Below are 22962 nucleotides of genomic sequence, written 5' to 3' on the forward strand. Positions count from 1 at the left end.
CCCAAGGCTCGCTGGGGTTTGCTGCTCAGCCCGGGGACGGTGAAGTGAAAAAATAACGTTGTGCCCCTTGACTCGACTTGTTCTGCCAAACGGGAAGAGCCGTTCTGGGGACGCTTTGCGCTGCCGAGTTAAAAAGACTTTGGATTTGAGAGCGCCATCCCCTTTTAACTTGGTCTTCTCTCTTTAATTTTTGCTCCTGCAGTACCTCCAGACATGGATGAAGAAGGCAACGGCACCAGCTCTGAGGTACAGTATGCTTTGCTGTTATTTTTTGTCGTATTTATTTCCCTATTAGTATTTCCAGAAGCTGAAAGCTACTGTACCAAACTTGATAACATTTGGGTAATGTCTTTAGGTGTAGTGCTTCTACTTTGAAAGAACCTTTCCTCATAAAATCTTTATCCATCCAAAAATTTTAAGTTTTTAATGTGTGTCTTTATTAATTTTTTAATTTTTTTTTTTTTTTATTCAAGCCATTCATACTCTGCTTCATATTCCAAGCAGAATGACACGATTTAAGGACTTTTTGCTTCAACAGAACTTTTTTTAGCCTAAAGATGGAAGAATTGCAGGGTTCTCTGGCAGTTAGCTCTTCTTGTGTTTGTTCTTAATTATAAATCTGAAATTCATAGGCCAGCAAGGCATGTAGTGCTTTTCATAGTAATGAAAGGCAAGGCCCATCATAAGGAATAGTTCTTCTCAGAAGTAAAAAATATATAGAACCTACTAGTACGCAGTTAAAAATGTTCTGTGAAGATCCAGTGTTTGTAGTCCAAGCGTAGGCATGCAGGCCCATGTGCTTATGAGCTACAAGGAAGGCGGATGTTTTGGGCAATCCTAACTTTAAGGGCTTGCTTTCGGCGCTGATAAATGTTTTCTCCCCCTCCTGAAATGGGGTATGTCCCACTGTTTGCCTTTGATTGCAATGTGAGGGTTGTTAAACTCTCAGCAGAGCTGCTTGCTCTGTGCTTGGTGCTCTGGAGGAACATGAGTGTTATTTACGTTGCAGTATGTTTTTTGTGAATTATGGTTAATTCTCATTTTCTTAATGAAATTTCTACACCATTGGAAAAAGCAGGCAAATGCTATTTATGCTGACACATACGCTTAGCGCATCATTGTCCTGTTCCCTGATGAAGTTGGGGTCTTTTCAGGGTTGTCCCATGCGTGTTGTGTCTCCAAGAATTGTTGGAGGGTGTGTAAGACATGTGTGAAGTCCGTGAATTTTGGTGCTTGGCTGGAGCCCTCCTAGGAGAGGTCCTGCAACCTTGGGCTGATGGGAGGGCCCTATAGAATTGATGACTTCATTGTGACCTCATAGCTGTCTCAGATGCTGTCATGTGACAATAACTGGTTATGTGTCTTGAGCGTCTGTAAGGTTGTAACCTGTCTGCTTGGTTTCTTTGCTCTTCTGGAAGGATTGTCAGTGCTTGAAAAGAGGCCCTGCGGAGTGTGGGGGGGACTGGCAAATTCTCACCAGTGTTTGTGAGAAACCTGGCACAAACCACTCAGTTTTTCTCAGAAGTCTGAATTTCTTCTTTCTGTCATTTTTCTGTACTCAGGCATGAGGGCTCGCTGTGCGCATGTGGGTTTTAATTCTTTTCCTTCCTAATTTGTTCCTTCTCCTCGTGTAGCAGTAGTGCGACTGTCAGTTGGCAACTACTATTTTCGATGTTATTTGAGATCATACAGGCCTGGACAGTGGCAGAACTGTGCGTGTCCCTGACACTGTCAAGGGGAAATAAAATTAAATGGCCACAATAGACTTATACCAGGAACTTGTGGTATTTAATTTAATATATTTAATTTTCAACTTTGCTTTTTTCAAATTCTTGTGACTTTCCACTACAATCCCACTAATATTAGTCTGATAATACCAGCGGTGGAATCAGTTTGACTAATGTTGGGAAGATAAATTGTGGATATGCTGCATTAAAGCAACCTAAGACGACAAACTTAAGACAGCGATCCCTTTGAGTTGACTGGTCAGGCAGGAGTTTTATTTGTTCTGTAGAACTGGAACAAAGTTCGTGAGAGAGACTAGTCTGGTGACTCTCAGCGTGCACTTCATTTTTTCTCTTGGTGGCAAAGCTAAATTAAAAGGTCATCCAGATCTGAAACTGAGGGCCAAAACTGAGACTTAAGATTCAAGTACTTGTGAGGTTCAAGGCTTACAGGGGGATATATCTGTCCTTGTCCTGCATTTGTTTCCTACTTGTTCCTAATGTTTGGTTTGCTCCCCCCCCCGCCATTCTGGTAAGCTTTGAGCTGGCCTTTGTGAGACTATCCTAGCTGCCAGATTTTCTTCCTAAATAACAACAATAGTTGGCACAGGTCCCAGGACCTAAGGTTGGATCTCTTTCCCACGTGCATAATTTTCTTTTTATGGTGAATTTAATCTGCTGGTTTATGACTTATTTTCTCAGGCTCAGAAAGTCCTGTATGTTCAATTCTCATCCTTGTTGCTCTCTCTAACATGGAATCATCAAAAAAAGACCCTGGTTTAGGGCTACTTAGGAATGCGTTGAACCAACACCAATGGGGAACTCCACAAACGACCCCTCTGCACTGCACGTCTTGTGTTTGTGAAGCGGGATATAGTTGAGAGAAAGGTGTTGGAAAATACAGTCAAGTTGCATTGTATGTGCCAGACCAGGCATTGAGATGTTTTTATGGAGGCTTTTTACCAGTTGTGCGAAACTAATTTCACCTTCCTTTTGGTGCTAGGTCATGTTACCAGCAGGCGGAACACGACTTATTCAGTTTGTAGAAGACAGAATACAGACTACTATGGTAATGTATGGCTTTGATCAACTGGATGAAAGATTGCGTGTGCGTAAATAGTGTGTAGATTCTCCTAAGTTCTAGGAACTTTGTTAAGTCACAGCCAAACTCTGAGCGTTTGTTTCTTCTGCTGCTGTGCATGAGGCAGGACTTAATTCCTGTTATTTCATCCCGTGTATGTTGAGTTGATCGGTTCACAGATCTTTGGGGGGAAAAATGCTGAATACCTTGCATGTGAGCTTATGAAAATGCTGAATATTTTGCATGTGAGCTTATGAGTGAGACACTGATGTAGTTTAAACGTTCTGCATGTGTGACATTTTAATTAAAAAATCAAGTATGAATGCGCTTGACTTTTAGATATCTTGCTGAGCCAAGTGTTCTTCAGCCCTCCAAAAAGTACTTAATTTTTCAACTTTAGAATTTCCTAAGTTCTTTCCCCCCTAAATTCCTCTTACAGCTGACCGGAATCGCAATTGGAGCTGCAGTCGTATTATTGCTTATAGCGATTGTTGTGTTTGTCGTTTACAGAAGAGTGAAACAATCCAGTAAGTACTCAATAACTGCAGATGTTTTAAAAGCAGTTTTCTCAGTTATCTTCAGTATTTTTGTAACAACGTGGTAGATTCTGTGCTGATTTGTAATAACTGCTTGCTGTGCAGATAGTGGTTCTTGCAGGAAAACAGTGTTAAAAGGATGAAGACCTTGTGTTGATTCACTCACCCAGGTCTGAACATAGAATTCATAACTGTTGCATGCAGGACGCTGGAGGTTTTTATTTCTCTAGTGTATGATAGCCTTAGTATCCATTGGCACGCAAATAATTTCAACCCTGCTGTGATTTCACTGTTACAGTAATGAGAAATGGGTGAGTTAGAGCTTTTCTTTGTGAGATTAAAATGACCTAATCCTTGTATCTGTTTAGAGAGCCTTTTTATCTCCTTCAGTGATTAGGTAGAGCCTTGAGCCAGCTCTTCCCTAGTCTGGCATGGCTAACCAGAGTGTGGGTTTAAATTCCAAACGCTGGCCACAAGACCTTGCTGCTTAGCAGACAGGAGCCACAGCTGGTATAGAGGTAGCAAGATGGACAGCCTGTGCTCAGTTCAGTTTCCCTTGGCAGAGAGCTGCAGGTGGTTTCTGATGGGATGCTTCTCTTTCAGAACAACTTCAGCCACACGTGCCTCAGTACAGATTTCGCAAGCGAGACAAAGTGATGTTCTATGGGCGGAAGATCATGAGAAAGGTATGTGCATCTGGCACAGCAGGAGGGAAGTAAAGATTAAAATCCTGTTCAGGAGGTGTTGTAAACTTTTAAATACCTCACTTGCTTAGCCTGGCCCAGGGCCTTCAACCTATTAAATTTTACTGGAATTTTGGGGATGTTTCAGAGCTCCTGGAATTCTGCCTGAATTGCTGATGGAACAGCAATAGCTTCTCCTTCTGGCCAAACCTTACCTCTTTCAAGAATATTTGCAGACATTGAGGGTAGGGGTAAATCTAACTCCACTATGGAGTTGATGGTTTTTTATATATCTATAGTAATCTGTCTTTATCAGTATTTCGGATTATATTCAAGCTACTCAGTGCCTCAGGATTGTCCCTTTCAGGTAATGACTCCAGTACTGCCATTACATCCAAAGCTGACATGTTCTTTCTCATGTGAGTTGATCTGCGGAGCAGATACCTGAATTTACCTTTCTGCAGTCCACCTGTGAAGAGCGCTAAGCTCTTCAGCATATGAACCCTTGTTTTCTTGTTACGACTTGGAAGTGGGACTTGTCAAACTGACTCATTAGAGACTGTTCAAGAGGGGTTTATCCCAAGATTGACCTCTTTGCCTTGGATTGTCACAAGGAATACCACCTGTGCTTGGGTGCTGTCCTGATGTTGCTCCTGTCCTGTTATTCTGAAAGGTTTCCTCAGGGATTTTCCATCAGTCAGGAATGTGTTTCTGCATCAGTTGGTTAAATCCTTCAAGTCCATAGCTGCCTGTTTGATATTTAGTTCATTTTTTTGTTTGTTTTTTACTTTGCAAGTGGCTTTTCTTGGGAAACTGCAACAAGAAGGCTTTAGGAAATCTGAAAGCAGACATTTCCTTTAATGGATTAGGTTAATCTTAGTAGGCATGCTAGGTGTTCAGCACTGATTGCCTGGATTTCATTTAACTGAGGAGGTTAATCTTCCCGTCTTTCTCCTCCAAACACATGCTTCCCTTGAAGGTCCTTAGTGTATGCAGAATGTGAGACTCATTTTTTTCTTACTCACAGTACCACCATGGTCAAGAGAGCTCATCTTTTCAGAGGTGTCGTCAGTGGCTATGTCAGTGCAGAGGTTTTGCATTTGGTTTCCTTACAAGCTTGCACAATAGGTCCTGGAGGTCGAGGTGATTTCCTTACTCAACACTTCCCATACCAAAATCTATGTAGCAACTTCTTGGAACTCCATGCACAGTTTTAGTATATAGGTTGCTGATGATAAAGCCTGACTCTGGAAAGCTGCCTCTTACTAAGGTGGGGACTCTGACCCCATTTCAGAGTAGCAAATGGTTATTGCTTGCTTGTGTCTGTAGATATAAATGGTTGGTGAAGGAAAAGCCTATTTAATTCTGGCTGTGTAAGTGCTCCTTGCCCACCGTCCTGTAGAGTCAGAACCAGGGCGCAGTGGACTCTTCAACTCAGGGGAGCTGTGGGGCAGGGTTGGGACTGGCCCCTTTCGGGACCATAGGCAGAGTGTGGGGTGTCCTAACTGTGCCCTGTGGGACAAGCTGCTCGAGTCCAGATGTGCACTCGCATCATTAGGGTGCTTAAAAACAACATCCATGGAAAAAAATAAGGTACAGGTGAGTAACCTGGCTTTGTTAGTCACTGCTTGTTGTGGAACACTTCCTCTTGTGAATTGCAGCCTTCTGCCTCGCACTGCTGAACTGGTGAATTCAAATACTTGCACTTAATAATTAGACACTGTGATGTTTGTAATATTCAGTTCTGGGACTGCGGCTCATTGCGGAGGGAGGAGGTTAGTCCCTGAACCTTGCTTTTGCATTGCAGATCAGGCTTCACAGACAACTTGGTCAAAAAAGCCCCTGGTGAAAAGGAATTGTGTGTGTTGCCAGCAACTTCGTATTTTTAATATTCTTTAATGCAGTTGTTTGTATGTAACGCGCACAAGTAAAGAATACTTAGATCCATATGGTAAAATCATTTCAGGTAGTTTTTGGTTTGGAGTTTTAGACCTTGCTTTTTGCCTTTATTCCTGAATAAGACAGACTATTACAAACTAACTGCTGTTGATTGTACTTCATGGATTTTTGATAAAATACTAAGATTTTACTTTCTTAAAAAAAAAAAAACCAAAAACCAAATAAAAAAAGTGAGTCTCCAAACCATTTTTTTGTTTGTTTGTATGTGAGAGAAACTTTTTCCTGGGATTAAACTCCCTGAGAAGAGCTAGTAATGTTTTGAAAGTAAATAATTTTTTTTCTTGGTTGTGCAGTTGTTGAATTTCTCCAGAAGGTGGCACTTAGTAACTGTTAAAAACAAGTAAAAACCTCACTGCATGTCTGTGCTGTTTGTCACCAGCTCAAAGATGAACCAGGCCCTAGTTTGCCCACATCACAGACTGGTGTAGGAGCACTGGAGCTTTAAATGTTACTTCCCTGCCTGATGTTGATTGTTCCTGAGTGAGAACTGTAGAGTAAAAGGTTTTTTCCCCCTCTACCATCCATTACCACTGTAGTAGTTGCTTATTAAAATTGAAGTATACTCTACTTGCTTTCTAGAAACAAAGTGATCCTGGAGTAGCTGTTGTTCCAATCCTCCAAGGTCTTACACGAGTGCTTTGCTCTGCTCATGCTCTAATGACTTGCTAGATAAATTGGAGCCTTTGCCCGGTTGGAAGTAGTGGGTTGGGATTTTTTTTGTTTGTTTTGGGTTTTAGTAAATGCTTTTGTTTTCATTATTTCCTCCTAGGTTACAACTCTTCCAAACTCTCTGGTTGGGAACACTGTGCCTCGCCAGAGGATGCGGAAACGGGCAAAAGTTTTATCTTTGGCTAAAAGGTACTTGGGCCTTTGGGAAGGGGAAAATTCATACCATGGAGGCTGGATTTGTGGGGTTTTTGTTTATGGTGTGGAACCTATCCCTAGCACAGCGCTTTTCCATAGCTGCTGTTTTTTCACAGTCCTGTCAGCTGTGCATCGGCCTCACATTTTGCAGGAAAGTTTGCTGAAATGGCGTAGAATAGAATCATAGAATCACAGAATCATTTAGGTTGGAAAAGCCCTTTAAGATCACCAAGCCCAACCGTTCCCCTAACCCTGCCATCCCACCACTAAACCCTGTCTCTAAGCACCTCATCTGCCCGGCTTTTAAATCCCCCCAGGGATGGGGACTCGACCCCTTCCCTGGGCAGCCCCTTCCAGTGCTTGACAACCCTTTTGGGGAAGAAATTTTTCCTGATATTGAACCTAACCCTGCCCTGGCACAACTTGAGGCCGTTTCCCCTCGTCCCATCACCCGTTAGCAGGAATATGTGTGCACACAGCACTGTCTCTACTTTTGCTGGAGAAAAAGTCAGGAAAGGAGCAGTTGGAGGGTGGGATTCTGCTGTTTTATCTACTTGATAATGCATAACTTGGCACGGTGTGCATTCAGTATTGCAGTCAACTTATGGTGTCGGTATACAGCTCACACTTAAGACAAACAAGGAGACTTCCTGAACTTCCTGACTCGTCTTTTTCTTTGTAGGATTCTGCGTATTAAGAAGGAGTGTCCGACTCTACAGCCGAAAGAGCCACCTCCCTCTTTGCTAGAGGCAGATCTGACTGAATTTGATGTAAAAAATTCCCATTTGCCATCGGAAGTCCTGTACATGCTTAAAAATGTTAGGTAATGTTAAATGGAAAGATAAGTTTGGATTTGGGTTTTGACGGATCTTCAAGTGATCTAAATGGCAGTTTGTATCGTCTTAAATTTCATCACTGCATGGTCAGAATCTTTAAGCAGTTGACTGAAAGTTCATCTGAGCATGAGGAAAGAATAAATGACTTCCAATTTTCTAGAAACATTAAGAAAATAGTTGTGTGTGGTTTTTATTAAAAAAAAAAGACATAGAATAGTGGCCTAAATTTGGGGATAATGATGATAAAGCTTTTCTAACATGAACAGATTTCTGTTAGTACACTTATAAAATTCCCTTTAGACTATATCAGGCAATTTTTTGGTACAGAAAGGCATCATAATTGGTAAATGTTAATTGGATACCATATTGACAACTCTCTAAACTGCAGAATCTTTTATTTCTCTGGCTAAAATGGTTGCAAACACAATCAAAGTCAACTTAATCCCCACAGCTCTCTGCTGGATTGGGAGGAAAGGATGGTCTTTGTGCCTGTTCAGTCAAGTGTATATATTGCTGACACGGAAAAGAGGATGAAATCTTCAGACCTGTAATATTTGTTCTGTTGGTGTATGTTCATTTTTCTCGCAGTGATGATATAATTTAGTCCTGAAGGTCATACATACTGTAATAAAACTGCTATTTAAATCATCTAAACTTTCTACTATGGAATTACGATCTCCTATGACTAATTGATGTTGCAGTAGAATTTGATTGATTGATCCTGTTAAATGTGAGCTAATGGAGCTGTGCGAAGGGCCCTTCTGGTGCTGTGCACTGAACGATCAGGTTTAAGATGCATATTTCTGTCTGCCTGGTGGAGACTGACTAGTTTCAGTATCGCAGGAGTCCGGTTGCATGCTACCTGCAGGAGATGTAATATTCCAAACGTGCAAATACATGCAGATGACAGGAATTTTTCCTTTTGGTTTTGGTATTTCTCGTGTGTTCCAGTAACTGTATGACAAGGGAAATTTCAAGGGTAACTTTTCTCATGCAATGTGTGACTCTTGCAGGCTTTCATATTTTCTTCCCCTTCAAAAGATAGGCTGGTGTTTGCTTGAGGGAAAACTGGGTATGATTCCTTCTGAGCCTGCTGGCATTGCTCAGAGGGCTACTCAGAAAGGGACTCCAGTATTTACAGTTTTCAGCATTTCTCAGTACTCTTGCACTTCTGTTTTGGGGACCTCTGCTCCTTCTGCCGTCCTGTTGAACAGCCATGCAGCAACCGCCTCTGGGGTTCCTCTGCTATTTGTGCCTTGGGGCTTTGCTAATTTAGGAAGGATTTTCCAAAGGCAGTGACAATTTTAGGTTTCCCTTTGCAGAAAAGGGAAAAAGGGTAATATCTGCTTTTCTTTCCTGCAGGGTCCTTGGCCACTTTGAGAAACCTCTTTTCCTGGAACTGTGCAAGCACATGTTTTTTGTGCAATTGCATGAAGGTGAATACATCTTTCGTCCTGGGCAGCTGGATAACAGCATCTACGTTGTGCAGGACGGCAAGCTGGAAGTTTGCATTCAAGAAAGCGTAAGAATAAACTGATCCAGGGTTCTTGAGATCAATCTGTTGGCGTGCATCATTAAGTATTGATTAAGCTTAGGTATTTGAATTGTAGCGATTTAGAAAGGATTGCTTCCAACCCTTCAGGGCCATGATAGTTATAAAGATCAAGGTTTTGAGTTGTTGTTCCCCATGTCTTTAGATGAGAGAATGAAACACAGTGCTGATCAGGCATTCTGAAATGCCCTGACATACTCTAGTTGCATAGTTACTGGGGGAAGACAGGGTGCAAGACTAGCTTCCCATGGCAGTGGAAACATTCTCCTTTTGGGTGGTAGGTATGTAGAATAGTTAGGAGTACAGATCAGGAGAGACCAAGTACACTTCACTCCGTAATATTCTAGTGTGGTAGTTAGTGGGTTTGCCTGGGACGTGGAAGATTCAGGTTCACTTTTAGTTAGACAGGGGAAAGAAATGATGGCCTGTGTTATAGGTGAGTCTTAAAATGTTGAGCGCTAGCCCCTGCAATCCCTTCTGCCATGTAAATGATTAATTTTTTTTTGTTTCCTTCTTCCTGACTGAACTTTGAGTTTAGCTTTAACATGTGAACAGTTTTCTGATGGCTGAAAATGTGGGGGGGTGTGTGTTTGTACATTATCCCAAATTTGCTGATTTCTGTATATTTTTGTATTTTGCTGCTCTTTGTTTTATACTACCTCTTGACATGTAATCCCTTGATAAAGGGAGCTAATTCTGTCTGAGTGAAGGAAACTTTTTTGGTTATTGTTAAATAGCAAAGACAGTCACGTCTCTCCCTAGACAAAAGTGGGTTTTGGTTTCTTTTAATTTATCACTTTTAGAATGGTCGTTTCAAACTTTGGTGGTTTGAATTAGTGCATTTCCATCAGAGCAGAGAGAAAACAAGCATCCACGTTATAATGGGGGACCATCTCTGTGAGACTGTTCAGAGTATCTGGGAGAATGAGAGCAAGTTAAGCTTTCTGAAATGCTCCATATATGCAAAATATGCAGCTGTGAGCCTGCAGTAACCTTCCATCCCACACTTGCAGGATGGAACAGAAGTGGTTGTTAAGGAGGTGCTGGCAGGAGACAGCGTCCACAGCCTTCTCAGCATTCTTGATGTTATCACGGTAAGTTCTTGAACATGCAGGTTTTTTGCAGTGCTGCTTTATGTCACAGAGCCTGTCAGGGGAAGCAGCCTTTGAATATCGCTAGGAAAGAATCAGAGTGCAAAATATTTCTTTGACCAATTCTCTTCCGCCTCCCAGGCCTTCACAGCTGTAAACTTAGCTCTGTGGTATGTAAGTTGGTGGTGAACATGTATGCTTGACAGCGTAACAGTGGTTATTTCTGCTAAGCAGCAGGATGTGAATTACTCTTCTATGGCTGAAGAAGTGAGGTATGGTTTGGTTTGCTCAAGGTCACAGAGCAGTCAGGAAGAGGATGACCAGGTTAGGGCCCAGAAGTCCAGGCTTTTTACACTGTTTCATTTGTTACTTATTGGATTTATTTTTATTTAGTCTAATGAAAATAAATCTGACTGGTTATTATTGTAATTATACTGTGAAACCAGTTGATGGATTTAAGTTTTTCCTAATACGTTAATGTTGCTGAAGGTTGTGCTCTTTGGCAGGTGACAGGATGAGCTAAATGCTAGCTGGTCATATTTATTGTGCAAATTAGTGGTGTGGATTTTGTTTCAGTTGGAATTACAATGGTGCTTTTGCTGAAGTTGTCACAGTGCATCTATTCAGGAATAGCTAAATGGAAGGTGGTGGATTCATCGTCTTCGATAATACAGAAGCACTTAAAGTGCTTCCTTGAAAGATTTTGGTTGTTGAGAGGATGAAGATAATCTAATCAGTAAGTTGTTCATATTTGACCTTGTATCACGTTTGTCTTGTGCTTGGCTCCCTCATTTCATTAAAAGGTACGGTTATTCAATGTGTAAGTAGTTCTAATGATTCTGTAAAGCGTTCTTTGCCGCTTTTAGATGCAAGCATATATCTATAATTTCCATAAAACCTCTCAAAAGCAATAAACAATTTTTAAGCTTGGTCACACTTTTTTCTGTAGAAAGTAATGGCACATGAACAATTTGGACTGTACAAGTCTAGTTCTTGCTGTCAAATCCATTCTAATAGCAGACTTAGAGGAATCTTCGCCCTTGTTAGTTCCACCAGTAAATTTTCTTAATATTCTAAAGAGCAGGGTCATCATACAGGAACATAAATACTAGTCATGCTCTTTTCCTGTATTCTTTTTGAATAAACAAGAAGCAATCCTCCTTACAGAATCACAGAATCACAGAATCGTAAGGGTTGGAAGGGACCTCAGGAGATCATCTAGTCCAACCCCCCTGCTAAAGCAGGCTCACCTAGAGCATGCTACACAGGACTTCATCCAGGCGGGCTTTGAATATCTCCAGAGAAGGAGACTCCACAACCTCCCTGGGCAGCCTGTTCCAGTGCTCTGCCACCCTCAGAGTGAAGAAGTTCTTCCTCATATTCAACTGAAACCTCTCGTGTTTCAGTTTGCATCCATTGCCCCTAGTCCTGTCGCTGGACACCACTGCAAACAGACTGCTTCCGTCCTCTTGACTTCCGCCCTTAAGATATTTGTATGCGTTGATGAGATCCCCTCTCAGTCTTCTCTTCTTCAGGCTGAACAAGCCCAACTCTCTCAGCCTTTCCTCGTAGGGGAGATGCTCCAGTCCCTTTATCATCCTAGTAGCTCTCCTCTGGACTCTTTCTAGGAGTTCCTCGTCTTTCTTGAACTGGGGAGCCCAGAACTGGACACAGTACTCCAGGTGGGGTCTCACCAGGGCAGAGTAGAGGGGGAGGAGAACCTCCCTCGACCTGCTGGCCACACTCCTCTTAATACACCCCAGGATACCATTGGCCTTCTTGGCAACAAGGGCACATTGCTGGCTCATGGTCAGCTTATTGCCCACCAGGACTCCCAGGTCCCTCTCAGCAGAGGTGGCATTGCTCAAGGAACAACGTCAGGGCCGATCCTGTTCAGCATCAGCATCATCAGTTACCAGCACAAGGGGCGGAAGGCACGTCAGCAAGTCGGCGGGTAATGGTAACCCAGAGGGGGGGGAAGCAGTTCACGGCCTTGATGGCAGGATTAGTCTTCAGAGGTACCCTGGATGAGACAGAGGAACGGGCCAAGAGGAACCTCCTGAAGTTCAGCAAACACAAAGACACTGTCCTGTCCCTGAGCTGGAATAGCCCCCAAGCATCAAGATGGGGTTGTGGACCCACTGGTTGGAGCAGCTCAGCCAAAAAGCATTGGGGTGCTGGCAGGCAAGACGAGGTGGCTTCCCCCAGAGCCCTCCCAATCCAAGGGGTTCTATGATTCCTAATAACTGTATCTCCCAAAGACCAACTTGACTTGGCCCTGGGTTTTTTCATCTTTTTTCACATGTCCCCACCAAAGCATACATAGTCACAGATTTTTGTAAACAGTGATTTCGTAGGTCAGCAACCTCAGTGGAAGAAAATTGTGTGTGTGTGCATGTGCGTCTGTTGGGTACAACTGTCAGCAGCAAAAAACGGAAGATGCAATTTAGCTCCTTTGTGAAGTTGCAGCATTCTGTTGTACTTGGTGCAATTTCCATTAAGAAGATAATGCCAAGCATGCTCCTTTTTACCTTCCTCCTATAGACTGTGAACATCTCTCTGCAACCCTTCCCCTTTCATCTTCTCCCCAGCTTTTACCTCCCTCTGTGTCAAGAGGCAAAGGTCCAACTCTAAGATGGTGCAACTGTGTAACCCTGGCTCAGGCTGCTGAGAAAACAAAGTTGTGGCAAGCGCTGCGCAATGGCGTGTAGGAAGGTGCAGTACAACCGGCAGCAGAGCTAGGCTGTCCCGTCTGGAGTTGCCAGTAGCTCACAGGATCAAAATGATGAATACCAGCACAGAAATTATTCTAACCACAAAGAGAATGAAAACAGGGAAAGAATCATAGAATTGTAGAATCATTTAGGTTGGAAAAGACCCTGGAGATCATTGAGTCCAACCGGAAACCTAATATTGCCAAGTCCACCACTAAACCATGTCCCTAAGTGCCACATCCCAAGTGGCCTGACCCTCCTTCCACATTCCATGGAGCTTACCCTTTTCTTTGAGTTTCACTAGAAGCTCCTTATTCATCCATGCAGGCCTCTTACCTCGTTTACTTGATTTCCTGCTCACAGGGATGCACCTTGTATAACAGTAATTTGTGGTTTGGTTTTGCTTTGTTTTTTTAAAGGTGATTGCCATTCATTTTGTGTTGTGTGGGGTTTTTTTAATTCTCATTCTATCTTTTTTTTCTCTTTGTCATTACTTATACCACTGACAAATCGGAAAATAAAAAAATACTGAAAGTGTGTTGAAAAGTTATCAGTGTGCAGAAGAGTATATCATCATAAACCTTGCAAATTTTTTTGCTAAAGTAACTTGTTCTCATTTATTTTTAGACCTCTCTCTTTTCTCCCTTGTTTCCTGGCTCCGTGAACTGGTTTTTTTATTTCTGTTTTTCCTCTTTCTTATTCTCCTTGCTGACTTCAGGCATAGGAGTAGTGTGAAAATGGACAAAAAGAGAGAGAAAGTAGTGTTGATCAAAATAGAGGAGGCTTCTCAGTGGCATTCCAAATTAGTGAATGAGTCTTCCTGCAGATACCATAACCTTCATTAAGTTTCACTGTGCCACCAAACACATGGATCTGACCTGAAGAAAGAATGTATTCAGAGAGGATTTGGGTTGCCTGAGCTCAGTTCATGATTCCTTTGACTGATTTTGTAACGCATGATGTCAGGCCAGTCCCCCACTTGGTTGAGAGATGTGGAAGAAAATTGACGTCACTGCAAGATGTGGTGACCTCTTGTGGTTGGGTCTAAAAGAAAGGTCACGCAAAAGGTACTTTTCTAATTTAATTTTCCAATTTTTTAAATTGAAAGGTCCCCTTAGATCTACTAAATGCAAAGATACCAGCTGTGATGTAAGAGACTTGTCCTGTGTTTCACTTATATTGAGAACAGATAAATGCTGCTTTCCCCATACTCGAAGGAGGAATTGGAGGCTTTGAATCTGTGTAGATGCTATCACTTCCCTGGTATTTTGGAACAATTCTGTATTGTAGTTAATCTGACTCTGAACTGATCCTTTCTCAAATATTAAGAAAGTCTCTGAACTGAATGTTGGTGTTTTCAGAAGCTGTTGCTGAGTGCTCCATCTGCCCCTGTGTACAGTCAGATCCCTTCCCTGAATGGTGAATTTTCATTCAGAATTAAATGGGACAAATAGAGATGTTGTTTGATACTCATTGCTGGAGCTTTGGTGTTTACTCTTCCATTGTCCTCTACATGGAGATGGTATTTGTAAAACTGTGCGCGGGTGGCAATAGTTGGAATGAAAAAGAAGAGACTGGGAGGAATATTGATCAATTGCCAGGGACTGAGGGGGGAAAAATGAAAATCTGAGGATTAAAAGAAGCTGAAAAAACCCTTAGATAAAGATGAGCCTGCAGGGCTTGAGTCTGTCCAAGTATCAGTGGACAAGATAATGAGGTTATAAAGAAGCAGCTGATTGCTGCAAGAACTTTGGGTTGCAGCAGTGTCGGTGTATTGTGGAGGAAGGTGAAATCCAAGCAATGGAATAGAAAGAATATGCCAGATTTTTGGGTACAAAAGGAGTTGCTACTGCAAGTGGGAGAATGTAAGGGACCTGTCTCTTGTAGCAGAATTCTTAACCAAATTCATTTGGATTTGGCCACTGGCAATCACCTGGATTCAACTACTACTTTAGCTGTGACGTTTGTCACCTACGATATTTAATTACTCCACAGCTCTTCGAGCAAGACAGAAGTAAACAGTTATCTGTGTTGAGAACAAAAAGTTCTCTGTTGAAAGACCCCTAGTTTGCTACTGATTATAACTTCACCGTTCCTTCTGACCTCAGTGTGCGATTGTAAAATATTATAATTTGAACGTGGTTTTCTCCATGTGTGGCTGATTACGTTATATGTGAGAGAACTGACAATTACAGGAACATTTCCTCTTTGTGCTCCTCTGACAGCTTTTAGTGTGTTCCAGACCGATTAGATGTGGTGGTCGGCTCTTTCAAAAGCAGGCTGCACTCATGCAGGGATTTCAAAAAGGAAAAATTATATGCTGAAAAACTGGAGGGATAGGCTGTTCTCTGGAGAAAAAGGCTGCTGCATCATTATCTGTTATTATCCTTAGACTGGGTTTCTGAGAGACTGTCAGCATTGGTCTGTCCTCAAGCAAGCACTGTTCAGAAAAACCTCTAAACACTTTACTGGGTAGAATGTAGACCATATAAATGTGATATACAGTGCTTATTTTGCCCTTTTGAATAGCTGTTACGGAACGCTGTTAAACTTAATGCTCATCCTTTGTCCAGCAACTAAAGATTCAACAGATTTCTTTGGTTTTCCACTGTGTATTTGGTATAGAAATTGGCAGGAGATACAGTTGATGGCAAGTACAGCGAGGTATGTGCTTAAAAGCAGACTACACACATTTTCTTTTACATTTGAGTATAAGGAGGATTCCAAACTACTGCTTTGTCTGAAGCCAGACTTTAAACTGGCCTGAAGAAGAATGTTGCGTTTATTTTGGTACAGCAAAAGGCACAGAGATGTAATTTGTTAATTTCTTTACTTAATTAAAAGCTGGTAGCTTTGCACTGTAGGTCAGAGATGTTTAAAACTTCAAATCCCTCAGGATGTTGAAAATCAAAGCTATTAATATCATCCCCAGATTTTATAAAGAGGCCAGCTGAAGTTGGTGTAATTAAGAAATTGGTTCCAATTAATTTAATTTAATTTTAGAATCTGCTTCATCGTGGCTTCCAGACCAGCACGGCAGACAGAGCTGTAGCTTCATTTTCCAGGGTGGTTATAGTTGTACAGAATGTATCTTCTTTGGTTTTGCTGTGTTCTTTAGGCAGAAATTCTTCTGCAGTGATTGTGTTTAGTTGCCTGATGCTCTGGAAGCCTTGCAAGTTCTTCTGTTTTTAATCAGCATTTAGCATCTGTGTGTTCAGTGTTTGGAAAAACTTGCCTTCTGCTGCCCAAGAGGAATGAAAGCTTCAAAAGCTGTGACTGCATTAAATCAGGAACTCTATTTCTTCCTTTGCCCCTGCTCTGTGCCACAGAAGGATTTCTTTTCTCTTAGAAATACTGGATTAATCAGTGTTTCATGTATTAGTAAAAGAATTTGTGACTTACAGATACTCTTTTCCGCATTTACTAATGGGGTAGAGTAGAAGGGGTGTTGTCTGGAGTTTTTTATCCAAGTGTTTGGCAGTAGATGTTTAAAATCTATTTTGATTCAAGGGGGAAAATCCTAAACCATAGGCTTGCCTTCCAGTGTAAAAATCTCTATATTCTATGCACTTACAGTTTTATCTTTCATTGGTTTGTTAAATCTTCATCTGTTCTTTGAGCAACTCGGGATGGTCTAGACTCAGTTTGTCTCAAGTAAAGAGAAGCTCTGGCTTTGGCATTTGGAATATTTCGTGTGTGTGTGTGTGTGTGTATATATATGGATATATATGAAGATATATATATTGGAACACAAGAGGTCTGCCTGCTTTTTGTCTTATTCCGTTAGATATGTAATTACTATACAATTTTGTTATTTTTTTTGCTGATTGTGTGAGTCTGTGGTTGTTACTGCAGCAAATAGCTTGGTCATCAGTACAGATAATAAAATCAACAAACCCTCTTTTTCTCTGCAATCTTGAATAGCTGGAAATTGAAATATTTCTGAAGCCTGGCTTTGTAATGAAACTGTGGGAGAGCTGATAGACTAGCCAGTTCCCCTTAACCTGATACACCTTCTCATAGCTCTTATTTCTCTATCTGTTTAATGCTAGTGAAATTGCTGGTGTGAATTCACCTGACCATGCCGCCCTCGTTACACCACCTATAGGTCACGGAGAATAAGTTCAAGGGTTTTTGTGGTTGGGTGATGTCTGTCAAGCATATACAATATCAAACTAGAAATTTGGGAAGTGATTGGGAAGAATTGGGTCAGATAATTGGTGAATTAACCTTGTGTCTCTGAAACTCTCTATTAGGGTCACCCTGCTCCTTATAAAACGGTCTCAGCCCGAGCAGCCATTCCGTCCACTATACTGCGGCTTCCAGCAAGTGCCTTTCAAGATGTCTTCCAGAAATATCCTGAAACTCTTGTCAGAGTGGTGCAGGTAAGCTTTGTTGTTATGTAGAATTGGGGTGGGGGAATCACTCTAATTTCAAAGTTACAAGGAAAACATCTTGAAGTTCAGCAAGCTCATTGTCCTTTTGCAGATACAGAACTGTTCAGTATAACTTCTTTTCAAGATCTGGACTAGTTCTGCCATTCGTCTTGCTCTTAGAGCCCTAGACTTAATAATCTCAGCATTAATCACATACAGGAAGGAATAATTAATATATATCTATATACACACATTGGATCAGTTTCTACATGTGGTAGCATCTTGAATGAGCCTGACCTGCACTGTAGGCTCATTGGTCCTGGTGGAGTAGAATGTGCTGGTGCGGGCTCTGCATCATGGTTATTTACCAACAAGGCTTCAGAATGGCTTAGAGTATGGAAAAGTGTCGCATATTCTGAAAAAGGACTGATGTACCCTCAGAAGCTGTTTGTTGAGGGGTGACGCTTTGTAAAATTCACAAAATTCAGACTGATATGCATTTCCCCTTCAGAAGCAATTGTCAGCACCTGAGGAAAGAGCTGTGCTTTGTATTAGTTTTAAGTTCACCTTCCCTTGCTATGTGGGAGCTCAGACAGTTCTCAAGTGAGCACTGCAAATGTGTCTTGTACATCCTGCAGGTGGAAGCCAGTGCAAGGATTAGGGTATTAATGATTTCGGTTTGGAGAGTTTGCCAAGCGGCGCTTTGTCCCACAGGCGCAATGGTCAAATGGGTGCGCGTGCTCTGATCAGACATTCTGGTCTGTCGTTTTGTTTCACTATCACTTCTAAATCTTTTTGTCTTTGCAAACTGTTCTGGTATCTGGATGATTTACGAGTGACACATGAACCTCCTAATACTGATGGTTGGGGAGAACAGATAATTACACCAATTTAATTTGCTCTCAGAGAGCTGATACAAAAGAGAGGATGGCTTGAGAGTGGGAATAAGCTGCCAGGGCAGAGGAAGGTGGCAGTGATGTCTGATGCTAGTTTAGAGTGTTTGTAAAGCAGTAGCACAGGCTCTGTGGGGGGAAAGCTGAAATAATTTTCTTAATGATGGGGAAAAAATGGAAGCATTTATTTCAAGGCATGCTTACTATTAATGTTTACAGAAAGCAAAAAGCATTATTTGGTGTTTGGAAATAAGGCTTTGATGGCACAAGAATCCAAATGATTATGAAGTCTTCGGTAAATCACTTGAATCTACCTTTGCCTCAATTTATCAACTGCTGAAAAGGAATTGCAGCTTAGGGTACAGTCTGTGTTTTATAGAGCGCCTTCAGGTGCTATGGTACGTAACCTTACTAAATGCAAGAATGAGCATGGGAGAACGCGGAATCCATTCCTGTTGCTTCTTGGTTTCCCATTTCTAGATCATCATGGTAAGGCTGCAGAGAGTGACATTCCTTGCTTTGCACAACTACCTTGGTCTGACTACTGAGCTCTTCAACTGTGTAAGTCTGGGGTCCATTTTGTCTGCTCTTGCTACACAGGCTGTCTGTGACTTGGCACAGAGAGGTTTTCCTTCTTTTAAGAAGATCATAAAGTTAGTGGTACATATTAATTTAATAATGACAGTACTTGAGAAGTAAGGTACTTGCTATAACCAACCCGTAAAATCTAGCCTACGCTGATGCCTGGGGAATTGGGGGGAGGGGGACAAGCTCAAATTTCAAAAGTTTGAAGAAGTGCATCACTTCAAACTGGTGTATGTGCATCACTGGGCATGTACAGCAGTATGTTTCAGCAAGTCCTGGTGTGTTAATGATACTGTGTCACTTCTACCTGTAGCAGTTCAAAGAGAAGAGGATCAGGTCAGGGAATATTTAAGCAGAAGTCTGTGGGCCGTGATGGGATGCACCTAGGAGTGCTGAGGGAGCTGGCAGATATCGTTGCAAGGCCATGCTTGATGTTCTTAGATTGGTTGCTGCGACTGGGAGAGGTACCTCGGGGTTAATACAGGGTCCAGTCCTGTTTAACACGTGTGGGTGTGTGTTTGATATTTGCCTTTTCACCTTTTTGCTTGCAGCAGAGCCAAGCCATCCCGCTCGTCTCTGTGGCGAGTGTAACATCTGGAGGAAGTTCGAGCAAAGCAGTAAAAAGACAAGTGTCTAATGTATCAGAGGAAGATCGTGGAGAAAAATCTGAAAAAGCTGGGGAAGCACTGGAAATAGGTAATGTTTCTGGAAATAGGTAATGTTTCTGGAAATAGGTAATGTTTCTGGAAATGTCTAGTAAGTAACTGTCCTTTGTGATGTTCTTTAATTGTTGTGCTATTCATCAGAGGATTTTTATTTGATTAAAGTAGTTAGGGTTTACCTTAAATCAGTTTTGGGTTTGAAGTTTTTGGGTAGTCCTTAGCTTTAATAGGAAATTATTACTGTGCTGTTAAGGGATGAGGTGGTGAGAAAAAAGAAAGTAGCTCCTAACGTTGACTTTTGTTTCTAAATTTCAGATATATTGAAGATTCCTGGAACTGAAAACTCTGAGCATGTTTTCAGAAGAAGCCTTTCTTCACCTCCCTATGCAGGGTCTGCAGAGAGTTCTAGTAAGTAGTGCTTGGCAAAATTGTGGGAAATACATGACATATCTAATCATAGGGGGGAAGACACATGCTCTCTGGAGCACTGGGTTAGATAATCTCCCTGTTTATGTTAGATAATCATCTTGCAGTAGTATTGCTTCCTAACTCATTTGTCAAAAATTTATTTTCTGAAGTAACAAATGGACTGTTATCCAAGAGGGCGTTCCCTTGCTGTCTTTATTAGCCATGGGGATCATACAGTAGTTTGACTTCTGAGAGACTTGGAAATGAAGAGCTTTATTAATTGATATAACTGAAACAAAGAGAGTTGTTATAATATGCTGTCATCTTTCATGCAGAAGATGACACACGATTCTTGCTTGGCTGATTGTCCCAAAGAGCACATTACATGGCTTTGGTGCTTTTAGAGGAATGGTTTTTGAGTGGGTAATAAAGGTGATTTATCATTGAATGCTCTGATGAGACATTTATGAGGCTGAGCTGTTTCAATGCTGCAGCATTCATTTTGGTGAACTTCAGTCATCTCCACTGTAGACATCTACCTCTGAGCCAGCTGTTTAGGTTAGCTTTATGTTCAAAGTGGAGAAACTGGAACTTCTTGGGTGAACCATAAAAGGAAGGAATCTGCCCTTCGTTAGCTGCGTACCAAACTAACAGTCTTGAGGTAGTTGTAAGGTCATGCTTAAATGCTGTAATCATTAGGGAGATACTGTTAATGGATAAGTCATATAAAGTTTAATCTGTGGAATAAAGGTACCCTGGATACATTAGAAGATACGTGTATTGCTCACATTGACTATAAATGGTTTAGAGATAAGGACAGAGGAGATAGGAACATACTCTGAGGGGTTGGAGAGTATGGCGGCAAGGAGAGAGGAGGGAGACAGGCTGAGGGAGCCCTCAGTGTTGGGGCTTTCCCCAGTGTAAGGTTTCTAACACTTGTTGCTACCAGGTTAAGTTGGTGATATGTCGAGAAGAGAAGAATGGGTAGTGGGGTTTCTTACATTTTGCTTCATTTTTAACAACTGAGAGTTTATCTGCGCTCTCTTCAGTTTCTGCTACGCAAATATATAACATCCCAGTTACATAACTTCCATGTTACTGCCCAGAAGGATGGATGTGGCAGAGAATTAGGATTTTGGTTAGTGATAAGTAGATCCTCTTTCTGCACCGGGGAAGCAAATTAAGGGAAAACATTGAAGTGACCCATGCAAGACTTGGCTTTATTTTCCCATGTGTTAGGCTGTTTTGTGCTATGTGTTATAAAAGGTACCAGCAGACTTGGTTCAGTGGTGGATTCAGTAATGCTTGCTCTGAACACAGCTATTTTTCCCCCAGGTAAATAAAGCTGCCTGTGTAGCCCTGTAGTGCTTTTAAGGTAGAGCCCATGCATGTTCTTAGAAGCTTTTACGTGGAAGGATCCCTGTGGTACTTAACAGTGAATATGTCTGTTTGACCTTCCTTTCTCCTTTTATGTGTCGTAAGAGTTATGTCAGGTTACACGCAGCTTACCAGAGAGAGAAAATTAATTTTTACGGACAGAAGGAGCATATCTAATTGGGTAATTATGATTTGCCTCAGTTAATGGAGATGATTTCTGTTCACTTCGCTGAGGTGCTGAGGTTACAGTCACTGTTTAGCTTGCATGGAAAGTATCTTGATGTCTATAATGAAAAGATCAAGATCTTGCTTCCGATTCTATTCCACTACCTTACTGTGTGTTCAGACTCCATCGGAATATTGATTATGTTCATTATTGATTCAGAGAAACGAGAACAGTCTGTTATTGGAGTCATACAGGTGCTATTATCTGAGCATCTCTGTGACTTGCTTGGCTTGTTAGAATTAACAAAAACTGCTAAAAATGACTTTGGGGAAAACATTTTTGCCTCAGTTGCTCCTGGAGTTGGGGTGTAATTTGTTCTTCTGGGTTTTGTACAGCTATCTAACTTGAAACGTAGCAGTTGTGTAGATTAGGAAATATGATCCTGCCAGCTTAGGCTGGTCTACTTTTTAAGTACACTAACCCTTTATGTGGAGATAGATGTAATTAAGTTTTGTGGAGTATCTGGGCTGGTGGACAGAATAATTAAGTGAACGAAATAAAACAACAGGATCTTTTGTATGTGATAACCTCATCAGTTTTATTGTTCCTGGAAGTAAGTGTTCCCAACTTAATTTTTTTTAAGGTTAAATAGCAGTTATCTTTTATGGGTTTGTTTGTTGGGGACTTGAGTTAAGAGAAGGTGCTTTTCCTTCTTCAGAACCAAAGCCATGACCCTCCAGCATACATGTGGGAGCGTAAGAGCACCTGCAGTAGGAAAAGCAGGTAGTTCAGGGAGCGAGTACTTGGAAGGGAAGAGGCAGCTGAAATACTGCCAGGGACGATGCCAGTTGCCATTGTTTGTGCACTGACTTCCATACCAGCAGTGTGTGGGATACCAGTGAGCATGTGTTCATCAAACAGGATTGCATTCCACTCTTGAGTTTCCCACTGCCTTCTGTTCTTTTTGACTCAACGGTTCTAGTTAAAGCTTGTTCTGCTCTATCCTTTCTAACTCCCATTTGAGCAACAAGACAGTTTAATTAATCACTGTGTGGGAAGCTTGTATCTATGACTGAGATGAAGACTTCTACTTTGAATAGAAGTCTAGTAGACATAAGTTTTCACTCTTAAAATGCCTCCTCTTTTTCCTCTCTCTGATTTTTTTTAATATGCAGGGCTACGCAGAGGATGCTTTTCATGCCTACATGTGCATTATCAGATTGTTTAGGCTTAACCTGAGAAGTGTGTGTTTAGACTTAGAAAGCACTTGGTGTATGGGGGCTTAGTAATTATGCTGACACTGTGATTTGTGGGGCACTATAATTGACAGGTAGTCAAATCAGCCCATCTGGAGTTCCATGCTGCAGTTTCTACTATCCCAGCTTTTTTTTTGTAACTAATTTAGGGTCTTTAATGTTGCAGTACATATGAAATTCAGTTGGGTTTTTTTTTGGT

General features: G+C 41.6%; 1 protein-coding gene across 4 annotated transcripts in view; it reads left to right on the plus strand.

The window, feature by feature from the left end:
• The first annotated feature begins 161 nt into the window (after positions 1-161).
• The window catches only part of PNPLA7 (patatin like phospholipase domain containing 7), a 129208-nt gene continuing 106407 nt past the window's right edge, over positions 162-22962 (plus strand). For all 4 annotated transcript variants that reach the window (XR_004841654.1, XR_004841655.1, XM_009636343.2 and 1 more), the window contains exons 1-12: positions 162-246; positions 2728-2793; positions 3245-3332; positions 3945-4027; positions 6753-6841; positions 7530-7670; positions 9046-9205; positions 10249-10329; positions 17297-17425; positions 18790-18870; positions 19446-19590; positions 19872-19964. Coding sequence is in view for 2 of the 4 variants with exons in the window: in XM_009636343.2 (XP_009634638.1) it covers positions 214-246; positions 2728-2793; positions 3245-3332; positions 3945-4027; positions 6753-6841; positions 7530-7670; positions 9046-9205; positions 10249-10329; positions 17297-17425; positions 18790-18870; positions 19446-19590; positions 19872-19964 (1189 nt within the window). In the remaining 2 variants the exon portion in view is untranslated. The remainder of the gene's footprint in view (positions 247-2727; positions 2794-3244; positions 3333-3944; positions 4028-6752; positions 6842-7529; positions 7671-9045; positions 9206-10248; positions 10330-17296; positions 17426-18789; positions 18871-19445; positions 19591-19871; positions 19965-22962) is intronic.

Source organism: Egretta garzetta, unplaced genomic scaffold (assembly GCF_000687185.1).
Source record: "Egretta garzetta isolate BGI_Z169 unplaced genomic scaffold, ASM68718v1 scaffold143, whole genome shotgun sequence".
Taxonomy (NCBI): domain Eukaryota; kingdom Metazoa; phylum Chordata; class Aves; order Pelecaniformes; family Ardeidae; genus Egretta; species Egretta garzetta.